This window comes from Alnus glutinosa, chromosome 2 (assembly GCF_958979055.1).
Source record: "Alnus glutinosa chromosome 2, dhAlnGlut1.1, whole genome shotgun sequence".
NCBI lineage: Eukaryota > Viridiplantae > Streptophyta > Magnoliopsida > Fagales > Betulaceae > Alnus > Alnus glutinosa.
The window spans coordinates 19,700,325-19,723,320 of record NC_084887.1 but is presented as its reverse complement, the minus strand read 5'-3'; the positions used below and the strand labels follow the sequence as shown (position 1 = coordinate 19,723,320).

General features: G+C 38.5%; 2 protein-coding genes across 3 annotated transcripts; one reads left to right on the top strand and one right to left on the bottom strand.

The window, feature by feature from the left end:
- Positions 1 to 1,186: 1,186 nt before the first annotated feature.
- Positions 1,187 to 3,174, top strand: LOC133861255 (zinc transporter 8-like). 2 transcript variants are annotated; one of them, XM_062296998.1, is made up of 4 exons: positions 1,187 to 1,272; positions 1,394 to 1,993; positions 2,504 to 2,653; positions 2,756 to 3,174. In XM_062296998.1, exons 2-4 carry the CDS (start codon positions 1,397 to 1,399, stop codon positions 3,059 to 3,061), a joined length of 1,053 nt encoding a protein of 350 aa, XP_062152982.1. In that variant the 5' UTR covers positions 1,187 to 1,272; positions 1,394 to 1,396; the 3' UTR covers positions 3,062 to 3,174. The 2 variants fall into 2 exon arrangements, with proteins under 2 accessions (XP_062152982.1, XP_062152981.1); XM_062296997.1 differs by lacking the exon at positions 1,187 to 1,272 and having other exon boundaries at positions 1,325 to 1,993; positions 2,756 to 3,173.
- Positions 3,175 to 12,682: 9,508 nt separating this feature from the next.
- On the bottom strand, positions 12,683 to 13,601 carry LOC133861555 (protein CYSTEINE-RICH TRANSMEMBRANE MODULE 9-like). The gene is made up of 3 exons (XM_062297342.1): positions 13,326 to 13,601; positions 13,032 to 13,185; positions 12,683 to 12,905 (listed from the first exon to the last, which is right to left on the bottom strand). Exons 1-3 carry the CDS (start codon positions 13,366 to 13,368, stop codon positions 12,860 to 12,862), a joined length of 243 nt encoding a protein of 80 aa, XP_062153326.1. The 5' UTR covers positions 13,369 to 13,601; the 3' UTR covers positions 12,683 to 12,859.
- Positions 13,602 to 22,996: the final 9,395 nt, after the last annotated feature.

Sequence of the window (22,996 nt, the reverse complement as noted above, 5' to 3'; positions counted from 1 at the left end):
AAGGATAGGAAATTAGCCATATCTGGATTTGGAGAGGGGAGGACGAGTTCGTCGAGCTGTAAGCGTGCATCGTGCCCAACGACGATGCTAGAAAAAAGCAATACGTCCTCGGGTCGATTGCAATATTTTTTTTAAAAATAAAAAAGAATTTTTTTTTTTTTTTAGTTTTTAATTTTTAATTTTTTTGATTTTTTTTTTTTTAATTGAAAAATGATACGTGACAGAGGTGTTATGGAATTATTTCGTCAAAATGGACATTTTTCAAAGGTTTTGGTAGTTTGGGGGGCCGAGTCTAAGCCTTAATAGTTCGGGGGTTTATCTAGAGAATGGCTAGTAGTTTGAAGGGTTAAATTATATCTTTCCCATCTTTTATTCTATAAGTACTACTATTAACCTGATAAGGGTTTAATAACTCCAAAATTTATGATTACATAATACTATTCCAATTGTTATAGTACTTAGGTAAAGACGTACAAACAAATTGTTAATTAACCCTTAATTTCCGACCTAAAAGGTGAACTACTGATGACCTAATTGCCTACCTAAACTATGAATAAATTAACTTATTAAAAGATTATATATTTGAATAGACTGTCCTTCCTTTCTCTGTGGGTGTGTGTGGTCTTAATGTCGACATTCTTTCAAAACTTTAAACTTATCCAACAAATCCAAAACTCATATTTTAAGATACGTACAATTAACCCCGTATTTCTCTTATTGTTTTATTTGTTACCACAAAAAGTGGTTTGCTAAAGAAGAAAATCTGTTTTTTCAAATCGCAGGTAAAATGATACTTTTTTTTAAAACGCAGAATTTTAAAGGCTAATTTGCGATTTTAAAGGCTAAACTGCAATTTTCCCAAACGCTTAACTGCGTTTTTAAAAATTTTTTTTTTTTTCAAATCGTACATTTTAAAATCGTTATTTAAAATCGCACTTTTAAAATCGCAAATTCATACGGACCCTATGCTTTTAAATTCCACATTTTAAAATTATTACTTTTTAATCGTACTTTTTACCTAAATATATTATGGAAATTTAACGCTGATTATCTTGGGATGTCCTCATTATTTCTTCAGCCTTAGCAAAGTGGCATTATTTTTCTTCGGCAAAATCTAAAAGTTTTCTCTCTAACTCTTTGTTTTTTTTGTTTTTTTTTTGTATTTCTTTCTCCTTTTCCAGCTCAAATTGAAAGTCAATGGGATAACCAAAGCAGGATTGTCGTCATTGTCAAAATCGCAGGGCCACAATGATTTCATGAACTCATATTTGTGTACTACTATAACTCTATAACTCTATAACTATATGTATGTATGTATGTATATATGTATCTCCCTCACAAACCCTTCTCATCATATTCTCTCAAATTGCATTTTTTCTTTCTAAATATTCAGAATATGTCAACTCTTCAACGATTCCTGTGCCTCCTCTTCCTACTCCCTTCCTTAGTCTTGGGAGATTGCACGTGCGAAAGCGACAATGAAGAGCGTGACAAGCGCCAGGCTCTCCAATATAAACTTGCCGCTGTTGCTTCCATACTCGTTGCCGGTGCAATCGGAGTCTGTATTCCGATACTGGGAAAGACTATTCCGGCTTTGCGTCCCGAAAAGGGCGTCTTTTTCATGATTAAGGCTTTCGCCGCCGGTGTGATATTATCGACCGGCTTCATCCACGTGCTTCCGGACGCTTTCGACAGCCTGACGTCGCCATGTCTTGATGAGAATCCGTGGAGGAGATTTCCGTTCGCGGGGTTCGTGGCGATGACGTCGGCGATTTTAACTTTGATGGTTGATTCATTTGCGACGTCGTATTACAGCAAATCTGGCTTCAACAAGGGTCAAGGAGGGATTGACGGCGAGGAGAAGGCCGTAGGGGAACAAGAGGGTGATCATCACATGCACGTTCACAGTCATGCAACTCATGCTCATGGCTCGTCTTCTGTTGTGGAGAACTCGGCTTCGTTGGACCTTCTTCGTCATCGAGTCGTGTCGCAGGTAATTATTTTCAATTTCCATATTTTTATTTAATTGCTTGTTTGACTGATTTGGTATAAAGGAAGCTAGGAATTTTTATTTACATGTCTTCCACCGCTCTTCTCCTAAATGGGTCGGCTACTTTTACTTATTTAGTCTTATGCCCATGTTTCGACGCCTATTAGCTCAACACGTGACATAGAGGCTAGCAAGTAAATCCAACACAAAATTTTACGCCTAATAGTTAGGAGTAAGAGGTTTGACCAGTTTAATTAGTTATATGAGTCGTCGGTTATAGTTCACTTATTTAGTCTATACTCATATTTCGACACGATCCTAACTCGATATGTGACATAGGGGCTAGCAAGTTAATCCAGTACAAAATCAGCAAGTTAGGGTTAAAGGGTTTGACCCATTTTATTAAATAAGTTGGATTACTGTGAATTGTAGTCGAATTTGGTTATTATTATTAATTTTTTTTCTCCTTTTTTGGCATGAAGAATAACTGGATTTTGACAAAACTGTACGTAGGTTTTGGAATTGGGAATTGTGGTACATTCAGTGATAATTGGAATTTCTCTGGGTGCTTCACAAAGTCCAAAAACATTAAGGCCTCTTGTAGCGGCATTGACCTTTCATCAATTTTTTGAGGGCATGGGACTTGGTGGATGCATCTCTCAGGTAATATATATATATTATACCTTAATTGACGAAAATCGATCAGCCGAATTTATTTAGCACATGTTTATATATACATATATGCATTTTTTTTTTTTTTTATAGGCAAAATTCAAGGGGGGAGCAACTGCAATAATGGTGCTATTCTTCTCTCTTACAACCCCAGTTGGGATTGCAATCGGAATAGGAATATCTAACGTCTACAACGAGAACAGCCCGACTGCGTTGATTGTTGAAGGCATTTTTAACGCAGCATCAGCTGGGATCTTAATCTACATGGCACTCGTGGATCTTCTTGCCGCTGATTTTATGAACCCAAGGATGCAAGCCAATTTCCTGCTTCAAATTGGGGCAAATTTTTCTCTCCTTTTTGGTGCTGGTTGTATGTCTCTCTTGGCCAAATGGGCCTGAGCTTGAGCTTCTTTTTCTTTTTTTCTGCTTGAATCCCCAGCCAGTGGCATAAATAAATAGGTTAACTGAAAATTTTTGTCAATGAAATTATGAAACATATTGTTTAGTACTTGATCAATCCATTCTTTTCTTCTCAGAAATATTGTTTACTTGGAAATTTTTATGAGTTTATCATTATGAATCAAATGTTTACATGCAATGTACGAGCTTGCATAGTCTGCATACAATTTTTACGATCGAGCAAGGAACATCAAAACTTTTCCGGCAAAGTAACCTTGGCTGAATAAGCATCCCCCATCCACCTCCACCCTCACCATTTTACGATGATGTACACCCAACCTTGGCCCAATTTATGGCCAAGAGTAGTAGACAATTCGCAGAAGTAGTTTCATGAATCCCCCAACCCGTTGGACTAGTATGACCGTGTGGAATGGTCTTTTTTGGAGGCAGCTATGTTAAAGATGGGTTTTGCAAGTAAATGGGTGAGTTGGGTGATGACATGTATACGGACAGTCTCTTACTCAGTGCTAGTAAATGGCAATCCTGTTGGAAGCATAAAACCTACAAGGGGGATAAGACAAGGGGATCCTATCTCCCCTTATCTTTTTCTCATTTGTGGTGAAGTTCTCAGTGCGCTTCTTCTCAAGGCTGAGGGAAAGGGGGTCATAACAGGGGTCCCAACCTCTCTAAGGGGTCCTAGGTTAAGCCACCTTTTCTTCGCAGATGATAGTGTCCTCTTTTGCAAGTCAAACAAGGTGGAATGGAGAAGGCTGCTTCGCATTTTGGGTATTTATGAGAAAGGGTCGGGGCAGAAGCTAAATATGTCCAAGACCTTTATTTTCTTTAGCAGGAATACTAGCCAAAGAAGAAGATCAGAAATTTTGGAGTTTTCGGGTTTACTAGAAGCACACCGGATTGATTCTTATTTGGGACTCCCTACGTTTGTTGGAAAATCCAGGACACAAACTTTTAAAGATATTATTGAAAAGGTATCAAAACGGCTAGAAAATTGGAAGTGTTCTTTTTTATCACAAGCAGGGAAGGAGGTCTTATTGAAGGCTGTGGTGCAAGCCATTCCTACTTATAGTATGGGAGTTTTTCAACTTCCCATTACTTTATGTAAGGAACTGAATCAGATGATGCAGCAATTTTGGTGGAGTCATATGTCGAAAAACTCAAAAATACACTGGATGAGTTGGTCAAAAATGGGTCGATCTAAAACAAAAGGGGGGCTTGGTTTTCGGGATCTTGTTATTTTCAACAAAGCCTTATTAGCAAAACAGGGCTGGAGATTAATGCAAGACCCAGATTCGGTGGCAGGCAAGATTCTAAAGGCCAAGTACTTTCCTCAAACTTCCTTTCTTGAAGCAAAGTTGGGATCCAAACCTTCGTACGTGTGGAGGAGTATTTTTAATGCTCAAGGGCTATTAATTGAGGGGCTACAGTGGAGGGTAGGGGATGGTCAATCGATAAAGATTTGGGGTGAAAAGTGGTTACCAACCCCTTCCTCATATTCTGTTCAGTCTTCACCACGAAGCTTAACTGGGAACTGTTTGGTGGCTGATTTAATAGACTATGACCTGAGGAAATGGAAGGAGGATCTCATTCAGGCAGAATTTGGGGAGGAGGAAGCAAAAACGATCTCAGGTATTCCTTTAAACCCATTATTGCCTGCGGACAAATTAATATGGAGAGGCACTGTGAATGGCGAATTTTCGGTGCGTAGCGCTTATCATTTGGGAGTGGAAGTGGAAGAATCAAAAAGGGGACAATGTTCAATTCCTGGTAAGGATAAAGATATTTGGAAGACATTGTGGAGTTTAGGGGCCCCTAATGTGGTTAAAATGTTTATTTGGAGAGCTTGCAATGAAGTCCTCCCTACTAGATGTAATCTATTTCAGAGGAAGGCGATAGAAAATAAAATATGCCCGTGCTGTGAAGTTGAAGATAAGGATGCTCTCCATGCCTTATGGTCGTGCCCAGCTGCCAAAGATGTTTGGGGGTGTTCTTCTTCTTGTTTCCAAAAATTTTGTTTTGCAGGAGCTGATTTTCAGAGTCTCTTTGCTTATTGTATGGACCGATGTACAAAGGACGAACTGGATCTAATGGCAACCACAGCAAGACGTATTTGGCTTCGTCGGAATGCTTGGATCTTTGAACAACGCTTTGAGCATCCTGATATTGTCTACAGTGAAGCTATGAAGGCATGGATGTCTTTCAAAAGGTGTAATATGATAGATCATGAAGTGTTTTCGAAGGTGGAAAGAAATGATGAGAACAGAAATAGACCGAATAAGTGGTCTCCTCCTCCTGCGGGGGTCTTAAAAGTAAATTGGGATGCGTCTATAAATGTGGCAAAGGATTGGGTGGGTTTGGGTATCATTGCTAGAGATAGTAATGGTCTATGTGTGGGTGCGAAATGTATCACGATACGGGCCCGGACGGATCCAAAAACAGCGGAGTTTATGGCAACACTACATGCGGTAAAATTCAGTAAAGAAGTGGGTTTTTGGGATGTAATTTTTGAAGGGGATGCGGCTCAAGTGGTAAAGGAGATAAAGTCTAATTCGTCAAGTTTTTCTAAAGTGGGCCATTTCATTGAGAGTATTTATTTGGAGAAGCAATATTTTCGGTCCATCAAGTTCCATGCTATCCCTCGTTCTAGTAATATGGCAGCCCATACTCTAGTAAAAGAGGCCTCTTCTAAGTTTGTAGATTTGTGTTGGCTGGATGACACTCCTATGTGTGTTAGTAGCATTGTTTTTAGGGAACAACCAAGTCCCTAAGATCCTTAGTTTTTTTGGATCATTATTTGATGTATTTTTCCAGATTTTAATGAGAGCAGTTTCTTCTCGTTCAAACAAGAAGGATGCTCAATGCGCGAAACTTTGCTAATCAACAATTCCGAATTTTCAAGGGACAGAATGATTCATGATCTCATGTCACTAATCAATTCATCACTAATTGGGATTTAGTAACATGTCGAAGTTGGCACGTCACTAAATTGTGACGTCGTAATTTTTGGACACGTCGCTACAAAAGACACTAAAAGATGGAATTTCATTACCGGAAAAGCTGTAGAGTAACATAAAGCAGAGTATCCCAGATGCCAATTTTTAAACATTCTAAACATCAGAATCTTCTAATACCTCATCCAACACATCATGAGGGTTTTGTTTCATCTGAGAAGTCCTTGATGTGGGGCTGCAGCTTCATATATGTTCCCTTTGCAAGGCTGGCATTCGTCACTTGCACTACGTCTCCCTCTTGTAGGAGCATGTTTTCCATCATCATATCTAGCAGTGAAAAAACAAAAGGCAGCACTAAATAAGAGGCAAAACATCAGGAGAAGCACAACAATTTTAGAAGATCAAAGAGAGAAATCAGTCCCTCATCAGGAACAAATTCTAGGACTCCACAATGACTAACTTGTCCAGCAGAAGGATTTCTTAGTTCAAACCCGACATGCATCAGCATTAGAAAACAGAAAGATAGGACAGGTTAAAAATAGATAAATTACTGACTTACCAAGGCGATCAAGAGCTGAGGGAGGCATAATAACTGGAAGCAAAAAAGAAACCTCACAAGTGATACTTCAGCTTTAAGAACTATCAAGAATTAATTAAGAGAAAATAACTATATAATTAAACAGATGATATTATCACAGAATTGGTCTAGCAGTAAACGTACTTTTATCACCCTTTTCCAAATGTGCCTGCAAAGATTCAGAGAAATAATAAATTTGGAATCAGAAAAAAATTTAAAAAAAAAAAAAAAAAAAAAAAAAAAAAAAAAAAATGCTCAACAACTATCAGCCCTGCGACAACCAAAATTCCTAGAAGGAATAACACCCAAAAATATCGTTCCCCTCCCCTCCATTCGGTTCTAGCCATGCAAAACTTCCCGCTACCAAAAACATCAACCCAAAACAGAAAACACCCAAAAATCATTCCCCTCTCTTCCATGACCTTTTAAAACAGTTTTCCTAGGTTTCTCTGAAAAACCAAACCAATTGCAAGGAGATTGCCTTATTTCTTAACCTTTTCGTTGGAAGCTGAGTATTGGCAACGTTTAGGAGAATCAGAAGCTTCGATCCAAGGGTCTTGATGTGCACAAACCCTAAGCAAGAGAGAAATTAAAATAAAAATAAAAATAAATAAAAACCCTTCGTTCAGATTATCAATACTTATTTTTCAAGATTCATTATTAAAATTAGTTGGTTAGTTCCAAAATTAGTGACGTGGCAATTTTCACACCTCACAAATTTAGGGACGCATCGTCACTAATTTGTGACGTGTTAAATATTACCATGTTACTAATATTTTAAATTTTAAATTTTTTTAAAAATACTATATTAACTTAAAATTTAGTGACATAAAATTTACCTCATCACTAATTAGTGACGTGACACATTTCACACGTCACTAAAAAAATAAGTGAAATAAGAGTAATTCTTTTATGCAGGACGTCAAACAGTCAAAAGTTCTCGGCCCTTTTTCAAAAAATGAGGTGAAATAAGAGTCATTTCTTATAAAAGACAACAAACAATCAAAAGTTCTCGGCCTGCCTAAAAAAGTAAGAGAAACGCTTGATATTTCAACAATTTCTTTAAAAAAAAAATTGGTTTTAACATAATGAGTCATAATCTTATGAGATTGTAACATATTTTTCAAAATAATAAATTTCATAGAATTGTGATATATTAGATTACAACCAAATTTCGAAAATAAATAAATAAATAAATGTTTGGCTATCTAACCTCCCTAAAAAAATAAAGTAAAATAAGAGTCGGTTTTTTATAAAAGACGATAAACGGCCAAAATTTGCCGTTTTCTACAAAAAGTTTTGAATTCTCGTTTCTAGAAAGATAAAGGATGGGGATTGTGTTTTAAATTCCGAAAAGAAGAAGTCTCTAGTCTTCTAAATCGCTCAGATCTCTCTCATTTCCAGTTGTCTCTCTCTCACTCTCATTTCCAAACGACTCCTACAACGTCAAACACATCAACAAAACCATCGTTGGTAAGCCTCTTTCCCTCACTTTCCCTTTACTTATTTTCCTGGAAACAAACTAACTCCACCTTCACTCCATCTTTCTCTCTCTGTCTCTCACACACACAAGCGCAACTCGGAAAGAAAGGAGAAAGAAAAAAGAAACGAAAGATTGAACGGATCAAGGCGGGGATTGCGTGCTCGATCATGATGTGACCGTCCTATGTGGTGAAGATCGAGCGGATTGAGGCAGACGGGCAAGAGGCCAACATAAAGGTCCATGTGCGATGGTACTACCGAGCGGAGGAGTATATTGGCGGCCGGCGACAGTTCCACGGCTCCGAGGAGGTCTTCCTCTCCGACCACTATGACATGCAGAGCGCCGACACCATCGAGGGCAATATTTTTTCAGCACATTCTTTCCATAATTATAGAGATCGTGATCAATGGGGAAGACACGGATTCGGGCGTCTTGCCATATCAGGTGATGAGCTAGTAATGAAGATTGGAGTTATTTCAGTGGGAGAATATAAGGAAATGAATGGTGGAATTAACTCTCAGAACGGTATTTTTGGCAACCAAGGCAAAAAGGGAGCGAAGGATCCTCTCCATTTTATTTAAAATGGAGATCGAGCATCCATTTAGTGATAATGATTATAGACTTGTTCCCCGCGCGGGGTTGTTAACTTAAAGGTACCAAAATTATTTCAGATTTTAGACATCCTTTATCGACTTTATTGACAAAACTTTCCTCTATGTTGCAGTAAAAGTTCACAATCTGTGAGGAATATTTAATTAGGCCAGACGAGATTTTACTTGGTTTGGCTGGTATTTAACGCATTTAATTAATTAAGAGGATTTGTAATTTTGTGATGCAGTACCATATATATATGTTTGAATTCAGAAGTATGACTATGTATTAAATAGACAAGCTTTCTATTTTGAACCGAACCTGTAGCTTTAATTTCATGTATGGCTTTGTTCAATTGGTGAATTGAATGATGAAATCAATGACTGCTTTGTCAACTAGGATAATGTCTGTAACTAATCATTTGCTTTATGATATTGTCTGTGTCTGCTATCAGAGGTGGAACCAGAATTTTTGGTGAAGGGGAGCCAACTTCAACTCCAACGGCAGAGTCAAAGCCATTTCCCAAAAACCCATTTCAACATTGATCTATGCCTTCTTTCATTGTATAGTTCAGCAAGGTAAAGAAAAAACTGTGCTAAGCAAATGGTACTACCCAGAATTCAGAAAAATAGCAAAAAAGCCAGCTCTTCAACTTTTGTTGCAGCATGTACACCTTGAGCTGTGCACGCCTGCAGGCTGCAGTCTTATTGCTCATAAACCCTTGTCTCTAGGCACATAAAAAGTGGAGATAGTTTCATATTTGACAGATGACATTAAACTTTTGGGAAGGCGAAGAGCAAACATTGGGGTGGCTAGACACAAAAACTTGCTAAAGTTAGAAGATGTTCAAAAATTGTAGGGGTTTCCAGGGCCTCCACCTTGCAGCGTGGCTCCGCACCTGTATGCTACAATAATGTCTGTAACAGTGAATTAAATTGGGTAGTTTTGGGGTTAATTATCAACTCTTAACAGTTAATTAAGGAAATAAGGATTAGTTCATCTCCAATATTTTGTTCGATTTCTTCTCTTTCTATAGGGTCTCTTCCGCGGCAATGCCAGCAGCCGTGTTTCTAAACATCCAAAAATATAGTTGGGTAAGAAACTGTTTAAAGCCAGCAAGTTCCTTTTTTTTTCTTTTTTTCTTTTTTTTCTTTTTTTTTTTTGACAGGAACCCAAAACAATAAAAATGAAATTTTACTTAGGGTCCGTTTGAGTTTGCGATTTTAAAATAGCGATTTTAAAATGTGCAATTTAAAAAAAAATTATTTTTAAAAACGCAGTTAAGCATTTGGCAAAATCGCAGTTTGACCTTTAAAATCGCAGGTTAGCCTTTTAAAATACTACGTTTTCAAAAAAGCAAATCATTGCCTGCGATTTGAATAAGCACTTTTATGCGTTTTCAAATCACAATTTTTTTAAAAACGCAGTTTCCAAACGATTTATTTTCTGCGATTTGATTTAAAATCGCATTTTTTCTCTACAAAATCTCAATCCCAAACGTACCCTTTGTGTGGTTATTAATTATTGCTAGATCTGCCTCCCAAATGAAGACAAGGAAAAGTTACCATGTGTTGAGATGGATAGATTAAATAAGGGAAGGACATTAAAACTAATGTTCTGTTTGTTTTGGCATAAACTTATTTTTGGAAAATATTTTGGACATTTTTTTTTGTGTTTGGAGAGGCCGTGAGGGAGAGAATAATGGTTAACGGAAATCATTTTCAGTTTAACAGTAAAAACTTCTTTAATTTTTTGAAAACGATTTACAGTTTAAACTTTTCATTTTTGCACACACTTTTGTGGGAATCCGCTACCACCGGACACTAAATTTTGTTGGTAACTCGACACTACCAGCGAAGATCCCCGAATTTTAGTATTTGATTGCCGGAATCCGAAAACGTTGCCGGATTCCGAAGGACCAGATTTCGGCCAAACTAGCCAGAATATGACCAGTATGGTCAGAATTTGAAAATTTCTGTTGGAATCCAGCCATCGTTGTTGGATTCTAGTGGAATAAATTCTGGCCAATCTGGCCGGAATCTGACCTGTACGGCCGGATTGTTCAGGTTCCTGCCAATTTGGCTGAAATCTGAAAATTTCTGCCAAAATTCGGCAGCCGTCGCCAGATTCTGGCGCACCAGATTCCGATCGGAATTTGGAAATTTCTACTGGATTTCGGCCAAACTAGACCTAATTCCGGCGAAACTAGCCAAATTCCTGCCAATTTAGCTAGAATCTAGTTCGCCGAAATACGGCGACTGGACATTGTCGGATTCTATTTTACGCCGTCAATAATTTTTTCGTAGAAGCCAAACGCTGAAAAATATTTTTAAAAAATTATTTTTTCTGAATATGGTTGAAAATATTTTATGAAAAAAAAGATTTTATGTCAAAATAAACGAAACATAAATGAAGAATTTTGTGATAACAACAAATTCTTAGTATTCGGGTGGAATTTTGTGGAAAGGGTGCTAAGTCTTCGTGGCTCTTTAGTTATAAAACAAGCTTTCTTTTTGTATGATGTTTATCATCTAATTAAATGCCAGAATGATTTTTTCATATAATGTTTATTGGGATCTGTTATTTTGTATGATTTTTAATTTGGCTATCAGGATCTGTTTATGAATTTGACATGTTTTTATCCGTATAACGGCACGATTAAACGCGCGATGTTTCTTGGCGTTTAAGACAGGATTTGTAAGAAAGCCGTCATTTTGTTGTCCTATCTTGAAGAACAAATGCTCTTGGCCCTGCTTTCGTCATATATCATGATCCGTCAGAAAGCCATCGAAAGCCTGTCATGACGATAAAGCATAAAAATGTCACGGCCTATCTTCGTCAGATAGTAGTCAAAAGCCCGTCATGACGATGTCGTTCGATCAAGAAGTTCTACGCTTTCTTTGTTAGGAAGCCGTCATGATCACATCATCTGCCAAACTTGCCAAGTGTTAGGAAGTTAGCGATGAACCTCTAGCTTTCGTAATGACATCGCAGGAAATTCTAGATGATAAAAATCAAATCTCTATCTCTTGTATTCAATTTTTCCTCTAGCTCTTAAGAGACAAGAACGTCCCCTTACCTTGGTGAATAATTTTTCGGTCTCAATCAACTTCGAATAACTCTAGAAGTTATTTCTCATTCGATCACCATTGTTAACCTCAAGTGATGTCTTCCGAAAGAGCTTGAAGCTTTCTACCATTTGGGCCTTTGTTCTTAATTTTGTTCAAACCACGTCATAGCCTTAGTCCACCAAAAAAGTATACTGAAGGGTTGGTGAGGAAAGACATACACTTAAAAAAGATTGGCTAGTTCGGAAGCAAACGGGAAGCTTGTTGTTATACATAGTCTTTTAGATTTACAAAATAAGGTTTTGTAAGTTTCTATGTTTATATTTTAAATCTTTTTCATGATAGTGATTTATCGAGTTTAGCTATTCCAGAATGATTTTTCCGATTGATGCATGTGTTTAATAGGTTTTTCACTTCATAACAAAAATATTGTTTCATGGTTGTGATGTTTCCTTATAATCATTGTCTGTATGTTTGTTTTGAGGGTTGAACTCGGCCTCATGTTCTTTACAAATTTTAATATCAACGACGTCAAAGCTTGTCATCGTTGATAATTATGATACCAGCAACGACAAGCCTTGTCGTCACTTACAATTTTGATGTCGCTCGATATATATATATATCAGCGACAACGTGTCTATTTTTTAGCGAGGATGACATTATTATTAGTGAATACAGTTTTGGTTCTATAATATACTTCGAGATGTCGTGTTTTGTTCTTTTGTTATGCCATATATGTTGAACAGGTGATTCCCTTTATTTTAGTCCCCTTGATCTAATTAACATTGTTACTCTTGTTGCTTTTCCTTGTAGATAAATTAATATGTTTCAGGTTTTGGTAGAGTTTTATTTGTTAGGTCGTTCATGGTGTCACATTAATTTGGTGACTTGGGAAGAAAAAAAATAATATATATATATAAACCAAGCAATAAATTAACCAATTAATGTGATTATCTATATAATAATAATATTAATAAACAACAACCCAAGAAGAAAATGAAGTGAAGGCCAATCACATGGTCGACTTTCACATACATAGAAAGAATACAAATTCCCTACGAAAACCCAACAAATAAATAAAATATATCGTCTCTGGAATTCTATGGATGATCAGAAGCACGCGTCCAGGACACAGCAGCAACACAAGGCAGCACAACTGCGCAGTCAACAAATTAATTAATAAGCAAATTAAATCAAAATGAAAAAAATGAATGAATCAATGAAGAAGAAGATCGAAGAAAAGAAATAGGATCATCAGGAGATAAGAGGGCTTATAGCTTACCATCCCTTCCAGAAGCCATCGCCCCTAGACTTGGTTTCCACCGGAGGAGGAGGATTCTGAGCATTAGAGTAGCCGTAGTCATCCTTTGTAGGATACCCAGCCGGTGGTGGAGCCACTACATAAGGACCTTGTGACGTTGGAAGCTGATACGCCGCTGCAAATTTTTCAAACCCACTCTTTCACTCAATACACAATTCAGTAATAAACTCATGAACAAAACAATTAATATTGGAACAGACCAAGAACAAAATTTTGGTGGAAAAAAAAAAAATTAAAAATTAAAACTAGCATTACAGTAATCTCTATTATCCTGCCCAAACTGACCACCAACACCCATAACAAGCTTATGAAGATCAAACTACTTTCCTCTTCTTCTATCTTACTTTCTTTTCTTTCTTTTTTTTTCCCCAAGGAATGAAGGAAATCAAATCAAACTCTGTATATGTGTTTAGAGATGTATAGCTATATATATATATATCAACCTGATAGCTAGGGATAAGATTAGGGTGAGATAAGTTTAGTAATTGCCATGGAATTTTAATTAAACTAATCCTAATGAGTTGTATAAAACCTATCTCACCCTAATTTTATCCCTATTACATAAACAAATTTAAAAAAAAAAAAAAAAAAAAAAAAAAAAAAAAAAAATCAAGAAATTAACCAAGAAAACATGAAAAATAGGCTAGCTAATCGAAACGGGCATTGACCAATTAAATACCTGAAGGCTGACTTGAACTCATCTTTGAAAGCGCGCTCTTCAAAAACCAACGAAAGATATATATGCGATAAGAGAAGATGAAGATGGAGAAAAGAATGGAGAATAAGGTTCGGGTAGACGGAGGTTTTTATACGTAAAGAAAAGCGATTGGTTGCTTCTTGGAACAACGACTGTACGCGTGGCGAGGTATAACAGAGACAACTGGCCGGTGGCACAAGCCAAATGTGCAGCTTCCTGTAACCGTGTCCAGGCTCTTTCTCTAATAAATATGTATATATCGCTGGCTTACGCGTCATTATTAGCGCGTCCTCATCAGCAAGCTGATCAACATACCAACACGTGGCCCACAATATCATATTTTTCAACGCGCGTTGGCATATGTGTCACGGAACTTTCGGTAAGAGAAATCCTTTTTGGCTTTTTGCATTTTTGTCCCTTCAATTATGTCTCACAAATGGGGCAGGTGTCCGTGTTCCTTAGTAACGAAGGACATCCTTTTTCCCGCGTCTTTCTGTTTGGTTCTTTTTCTTCGATCCCCACGGAAGATGGGAACAAATTGTGTGTGTACACGTGTCTCTGAATTATTTAACAATAGTTTTGTTACAGGTGTTACGCATGGTTAATTAGATTGTTTAATAATAGAGTTGAATCAGGTAAAACTAGCTAGAATTCTTCAATTGACTGCCCACCTCATTCCAACAAATGTGACAACGACTCTTGTCTTTATATTTCGTGAAAGAACGAAACATATAAAAATTGACTGTCACCTCATTCAGAAAAAGCAACATAACAATATATTTAGACTTTTCACATACTTACCGATTAACAACCCGCTGATCTATATTTTATAAAAACGCTATGTTCAACACAATTCCATCATGATGGGTGTCAAGTTAAGTGCATGTTATAAATATTCGCTCCAAATTGAGGGGAAGTGTTAAGGAAATGAATCTAATTAAAGAAGGAAAGCAAAAGCAATGTTCACTCTCTTAAAAATTATTTCATAAAAATTTAAGTTTCAGTCCAATTTAAAATATTTATACTTTTCCTCTATTTTTTCAATTACTCTTTATCCTACATTGAAAAGTTATGAGTTTTTTTTTTGTGCTTTATTAACATTTATCTTACTCTTATATTAGATTGGTTGTGTCACCAAGTGCAAAGTACTGATCGTCGCACGCACGCACATGTGTCGTTTATTCGCTTTGATGGTTAATTTAAACGCTTAATTTAGACGCACTTAGCACTTGCGCATTGTCACACACGAACTTATTATTTATATGTATTTTTTTGATGTGTACAACTGCTATTCTAATTGTTAGTACAGTTTCTGGTACGGTGACGTGTTGCCTTGTGATTCGTTGCCTTCCTTAATCTTCGCTCTCCTCGTAATCTGCAAAATAATAAACGGCTCGTCGGACTATGGTGGTGCCGACCGGACCCCCACTCCGATGCCTAAGTCAGTTCAAACTTATTTTCTGGAGAATATCAGTAATCTCTAGAGTTCAGAGAATCTGCTTGCTTTTTATACCTGACGCAGTGGTCTTATTTATAGGCTCACAGTTCACAGTTATAAAACTGCTAGAGTGCTTGTAGCATAATCTAATTAGGAGTCTGAGTCCTAGATCACATAGTCTTGAACCTTATCTTTCTAATTAGGAGTCTAGGTCCTAGATCACATAGTCTTGAGTCTTATCTTCATAGAATTCAAATTGGGTAGTAGAATCCAAACTGGATATGACACTCTCTTTAGCTAATGTCATTTTATTAGGTACCTTATCCCATATTTGATGGGATAGAAGTCTATCTTGAAATATTTTGAATATCCGTCTTTTTGGAGATAACGACTGGCCTTGTATTTAGGTCTAATCTGGCTGATCCAACCCGATGGGCTCAGCCCCTGATACTACCTTTGGCCCACATGTCTTTGGTGTTAATTATTTCTCCAACAGTTACCCCCCTAATTCTCTTATTTGAATTTAGAATGTAAGAGAATTAAATACCTCAATTTCTGAATCTGGATCTTCTATAATCTGTATCTTTGAATTGCCGCCTCTTTCAAAGTAATTATGACGAATAATGCCTCGAATCTTTGGAAGGATTAGAATTCCTGCTCCTTGTCGATCAAGAACTGCTGTCAAAGTTCTAATTGGACTCTGATCCTTTATTAGACTTCTAATCTGATATCTTCTTAGACTTCTGATCTGATCATTCTTCTTATCTGATTGGACCATAAGTCCTATCCCAATTCTTCCAGGGATAACTGATACCTGATTTCCCTGAAGTAGTTGCTAAATGTTTATCTCCTCCTTGGATCGGGTTGAGTGGATCCAACTTGTGATCTATCATAGTACTAATAGCAACTTCTCATAGATATCTTCTTCATAAATGCCTCTACATAATATTGTCGGTAGGGCCAAAGTTGTAAAAATGATTTCCTACTCTTGGCAGGAGATGGATCGGACTAATGTAGTTGATTATTGTGGTGAAATGCCACTCTGAGAGAACACTTTGCGTACGACTTTCCTGAGATCAAGGTTCTGTCTGACAAAAATGGTAAACCGTTGAAGAAAAGGCTTAACATACCCGAAGCTTCTTCCTCGGTAGCGCTTCGTAGACCGCTTCCACAAAAATCTCTCTTTGGGGGCTTCGGAGGCCCAGACTAGCGCTGAGACTTTGGTTGTCCGAGACTCATAACGACTAGGGGCTTCTGGTGGCCCGAGGTTTTGTGCTTGGCGTACTGAATCTTCTAATCTGAATACCATCTAGCTTGGTCTCACCTGTGAATATCTTTATTTTTGAACTTTGTAATGTTTGAATTCTTTGTTATGGAAAAACTTTCCATGACAAATCAATTCTCACTTATCCTCTAATAACTTGAACAAACAATCGGTTTGCGTAAGTTAATTCCGATGAGGGTAAGAAAAATCTTTTGTTTCAAAAATCTTTTTGTTTTGAACTCCGTGACTAGGAGAGAAAAAATCTTTTGTTTTAACCTCCGAGCTGAAGAGGGAAAAATCTTTTGTTTTGAACTCTGTGACTAGGAGAGAAAAATCTTACTTTGAGTTATCCTCCTTAACTTAAGCAAACAATCGGTTTGTGTAAGTTATGACCGAGGAGGATATGAAAAAATCTTTTAGAAGCGATGAACTTACTTGGTTATTTTTTGTAGAGGTGATATCCCCGTATGGTTTGTTATAGGGGTTGTCTCCCCGTATCTTTGTTCGAGTTGCTCCTGAGAGATCTTAATTTGAGAGTTTGGTGTAGCTTCGATGATTTTCCCTTTGTAGAAGCTTTAACTTTGTTGAGCTACCCCCCATAGCTTTAGTCCGCGACCGCGGGCTAAGTCGTTCGAGGCGGATAGTCAAGTCCTCTTGGTATCCTGGACGATGGTGTAAAAGAGATCTCGGAGTTCGGAGTGAGTCTCAGGGCTTCAACCTGTAAATACTTGAACTTTCCTTTTCAAATGTATCTTTTCTTTTTCATGTAAAAATTTTTTTGTAATGAACAAAATTTCAATGTTAATGAATGGAAGTCTTGAACTTTTTGACTTTCACTTTCCTTATCTTATTAGCCGTAGAACCTCATAATTTTTTAAACTGAATTGAACATCTTTACCTGGAAAAAAGTTTAAAGTTTCTCACTCAAAAAGTTCTTCCGAGACATATCTCGATTTCTTATAAATCTTACTTTTTATACTAGAGTTACCTCCAAAACTCGAACAAACAATCGGTTTGTGTCAGTTTTTTCCGAGGGAAGAACTAGTCTAATTTTTTGAAATTTAAGCTACCCCAAATATTTTGAACAAACAATCGGTTTGTTGAAAAATTTTACAGCGGAGAATAAAAAAACTATTTGCATCAAAGTGTTGAGTCTTACTTGATGATTTTTTAAAGAGGTTTTATCCTCATACCTTCCTGAAGCTTTTCCTTCCTGAAACTTTATAATTCTGCAGCTTTGTCATCCTAAAGCTTTGTCGTCCTAAAGCTTTTACCATCCTGAACCTTTGTCATCCTGAAGCTTTGTCATCCTTGAAGCTTTATCTTCTTGAATCTTTACTGAAACTCTTTCTGAAGCTTTATCTTTCTGAATCTTTATCTTTCTGAATCTTTCCTGAAGTTCTATCATCCTGAAGCTTTTTCATCCTGTTTACCTTTCTGAAGCTTTATCTTTCTGAATCTTTATCTTTCTGAATCTTTCCTGAAGTTTTATCATCCTGAAGCTTTTTCATCCTGTTTACCTTTCTAAAGCTTTATCTTCCTGAATCTTTATCTCCCTGGATCCTTCCTAAAGCTCTGTCATACTGAATCTTTCCTGAAGCTCTGTCATACTGAAGCTTTTTCTCCCTGAATCTTTATTATTCTGAAGTTTTACCTTCCTGTTTACCTTAATGAGCTACCCCCCATAACTTTAGTCTGCGACCGCAGGTTAAGTCGTTCGAGGTGGGCAGTCAGGTCGCTGAGCTTTACCTTCCTTTCTGAAATCTTTTAATTTCTTTATCTCTGAATGCTCCAATCTTTTAACGTCTGGAGACCTCCAACCGAGAGGTTTTCTTGTCTTGGTGTCCTTTCCATAACCATTTCGGGTCGTCCGAGGAAAGGACTCGGGCCGATTCTATCTTGGATGTTCTTGTCCTTCCGAAAACTTGCAATCCCGCCGTCGTATCCTTTCCATAACCCTTTCGGGTCGTTTGAGGAAAGCATTCGGGATATCTTTAACCTTATCCTTCGGAAACCTCCAACCGAGAGGTTTCAACCCTTTGTATCCTTTCCATGACCCTTTCGGGTTGTTCGAGGAAAGGACTCAGGTGGATTCTAATCGGGATATCCATCATCTTATCCTTCGGAAACCTCCAACCGGGAGGTTTCAATCCTTTGTATCCTTTCCCTGGCCCTTTCAGGCTGTTCGAGGAAAGGATTCAGGTGGATTCTTCTTTGAATATCCTTAGCCTTATCCTTCGGAAACCCCCAACCGAGGGGTTTCAACCCTTTGTATCCTTTCCCTGGCCCTTTTGGGCTGTTCGAGGAAAGGATTCGGGCGGATTCTAGTCCTCATCCTTCGGAAACCTCCGGTTACCTGGGGACTGTCTGTTCTTCCTTGCTCTCGGTGTTGGACTAACTGAGAGACTTTCCTTTTTTTCTCTGCAAGGTTGTCTCCTTGGCTCTCGGTGTTGGACTGACTGAGAGACTTTTCTTGTTTTATTTGTTGTAGGGGTTGTCTCCCCGTATCTTTTCTGCAAAAAGGGTTAACAAAGCACTGCATATACTAAAACAAAATAGCAAAATGCACAGTAACACTATATATCCTTTTCATCCGTCGAGATGATTTTGTGATCCTTTCACTCACGGCAGGAGTGAGGCCTCAACACACGAGTCTATTTTATCAAAAAAAAAAAAAAAAAAATTTCCTAGTTGATAAAAACCAACATTTATCCACAAATCATAGTTGTAAAAGAAGAGTATGAACTTATCTGGTGAATTCAATGAAGATGGACCGTCTTACTTGGAGCTCCTTATCCTGCACGCCACTCGATATGGTGCTCTTTGGGAGAGTTCCTCAAACTGGAACCTCGGCTCGGATTTGTCCCTCGGCACGTGACTGTGCACTTAGGAGGATGGCAAATCTAGAGGGGTCCTCAAAGTGTGCCATTTGGAACTAGGAGCTCGGGCATAGTCTCCTCGGGATAGTACCCTCGGAATAATACTCTCGGTATGTGTCATCTCGGTACATACTTTTCGCCTCGGTAGAATACCCTCGGATCAAACTTCTCGGATCAGTAAAATACCTCGGATCTAACTTTCCCCTCGGTATATCACCTCGGATCTAACTTTCCTAATATTCCTCTCTTTTTTCTTTTTTCTTTTTTGACATTTCTAGAATTCACATATTGAACACAGAGAACATCATAAATAGGATTGGATTAACCGGCTTTTGAATAAGAGAATGACCGAACTAGCAAATCTCGCCTCAAACAACCAGATCGGTACTAAGAGTCTTGCTTGCAGTCTTAGTAAATCCATATTTGGCATACAGGTTTTCAGGCTCGGTGGTCAAATAGATCATACCCACTGCTGAGGCCGTGCCAACTATATTGTTGACATAGCCTACACCTAAAAAATTGGGCTTCAAACCCATCACGAGAATCTGTTTGGAAATCCCAAGGGCTTCCTTCATTAATTAAGCCCTTTTGAAGAATAATCCGTAAACAATATATTTCAATAAAACCATGTCTGGTTGGGGAATCTCATTAAGTAGCTTATGTGAGGTCCACAGACAACTGAACTTCGCTTTGAAATTAGCCAAAATCTCTCTTCTTTCTTCTGACCGAGTCAAGGCCGAACCGCTCGGATCCTTCATCACCACCAAAGTCGTCCTTGCCTGAAAATCTCTAGATCGTTTGGGGCTCCAACGTCTCAGTGGGTGAAACCCGAAGTATCGTGGATTTACACTGAACGGATCCAATGACTGTGGCTACAACAGCGTTTTCAACTTTTCTGGCACCTCTTTCAAAAGCTTGACGTCACCCTAATTCTGTTCCACATCCTTTTCAATTCCCTTTGGTACCGAAGAACCTTTTAAAAACATCTGGAACAACACTAAACAGAGGAACCCAGCCATAGTACTGATCATTGGGCGTGATCCAGTTTTTTGAAAAGCAAAAACTTTAAGAACCTGTAATGGGCCTCGGTGTCCACATCTCCTTCCATTCTCTTCATCCTCGAGATCGAACCCAGGACTTTGGAAAATTTTGGTGATGGGCGACCCAAAGATCGTCCGAGGAAGCAAAACACGTACCAGTGTGTCTCGGTGAACCTGCAGGTATTTCTAGCAAAGCAATCCTCGACCCACTTCATGTACTCATCACCTGTTCATGGGCTCTATATGCAATCGGTAGTGGGTCTGCATCTTTTAGTGAGGATCAAATTGCCCAATGCGCACTGTGAAGACCTCTACAAAGCCCTCTTATCTGCAGTGCATCACGTTGAATCCAGATCGGGTAGCACTTCTGGAGCCGACTAGCCGAGGGTTCTTCCATACGTTCTTCGGGGAAGAAATCAGAACCGGACTGGGTTGGACATACCTGTCGATTTGTTTTTCTTGTTTACAAATTCTCGGTAGGTTCTGGGTGGAATGGAGTTTCGGTGGCACCTCGGTGGTCCAGTTCTTGAAAAAGACAGCCTCTCCGCTCGGGGCTCCGACGTCTCACTAGGCAAAACCCGAAGCGTCCTCTTCCCTGTGTGCTTGTTCAACAGCCACAGTAGATGATTGTACTGCCGAGCTCCGAAAATCTAATTGAAACTGACAGAGAGGGAACCATATCTGAAACTGACAGAGAGGGAACCATATCTAACGATGTCCCTCCATCACAGAGGCTCGAATTTCTTCTTCCCCATCTCCTCGGAACTCTGGGAGCCTCGAAAGTTCACGGTATCTAAGCTACGAAAAACAGAGCCCCGGGATTTCTGTTTTGATGTCCTATGGATCGCATCATTGCGGCTCTCGATATCACCTGTTCGGGGAGATCCGATGTGCAGTCTACCCGCAACAAATCTGGTGGTCACGGCGCTGGTCGATGGTCTCGGAGTCAGAGGGGAGGATCCGGAGCTGGACCTTCTCGGTTGTGGGTCCTTCGTCACCTGACTCGGCGTCACCTGTGTGGATCTTGTTTGAACCGAGGTGACTCGGTTTGGATCTTCCTGTCGCCGCTGCCTCGGAGGTTCAAAGGTGGAGTCTCTCCTTCACTGCTACCTCGGAGGTTCACGAAGGTGTTCTCAGGTTCGGAGGGGAGGATCCGGATCGGTTGGGCCCCAAGTCTATTCCATTTTTTTTTTTTTTTTGCTTTGTTTTGCTTATTGGGCCGACTCCCTGCCTCTTGACCCATCTTCTTCTTTTGTTTGGATTTTCTAGAAGTTGGAGATCACTTGGAGGAAACATCTGGAGCTTCTCTCTCTTTGATTTGTTCTTCAGAAACAAATCGACCCATCATCACTGAACAAATTATTGAGTTTGTGCACCCATGTAGAGTCGTTACTTCTGAGTATAGATCTAGAACATCTGTATACTGTCAGCATCGATTTGGTGTAATCAAATTCCGATCTATCATCACAATAATCTTTTTCTTCTTTTATAAACCCAATTATTTGTCTTGTAGTGCCAATAAAAAATATCAAAAATCAACAAGTATTAGAAGAGAAGCACCATTCCAACCAAAACTCATAGTATAGTTGAAAGGCTTCATGTTTTTTAACGAAGCGCTTGTAAACGTACAAGGCCACAATAATTATGGATCTTTGTCTAAAGAGAGTTTCAGATCTGACACTCCAAAATTTCTTATCATTGGATTTCATAATAGCACAGATAGTCATCCACACCATGAATTTCTTTCCACAATTTAACAAATCGAAATGAAAAGAAAAGTATGGACTTATCTTGTTTTTCTGACGAAGGCGAGCACTGATTCGATGCCAATTGAATACTGATACGTCATAGTTGAACGTGATCTACTATGTATGACTGTAGATCTATATAGATCTGTCTTGGTCTAGTGATGATCTTTGAAGGAAGAAACCACAGGCCAGTTTCAGCCATGATTTATCGCGTAGTCATCGTTGCGGATATTTTTTTTTTGCAAGAAACGATTCGTCGTTTCCCACAGACGGCGCCAAACTGTTGGTACAGTTTTCGGTACGGTGACGTATTGCCTTGTGATTCGTTGCCTTCCTTAATCTTCGCTCTCCTCGTAATCTGCAAAATAATAAACGGCTCGTCGGACTATGAGGGTGCCGACCGGACCCCCACTCCGATGCCTAAGTCAGTTCAAACTTATTTTCTGGAGAATATCAGTAATCTCTAGAGTTCAGAGAATCTGCTTGCTTTTTATACCTGACGCAATGGTCTTATTTATAGGCTCACAGTTCACAGTTATAAAACTGCTAGAGTGCTTGTAGCATAATCTAATTAGGAATCTGAGTCCTAGATCACATAGTCTTGAACCTTATCTTTCTAATTTGGAGTCTGAGTCCTAGATCACATAGTCTTGAGTCTTATCTTCATAGAATTCAAATTGGGTAGTAAAATCCAAACTGAATATGACACTCTCTTTAGCTAATGTCATTCTATTAGGTACCTTATCCGATATTTGATGGGATAGAAGTCTATATTGAAATATTTTGAATATCCGTCTTTTTGGAGATAACGACTGGCCTTGTATTTAGGTCTAATCTGGCCAGTCCAACCCGATGGGCTC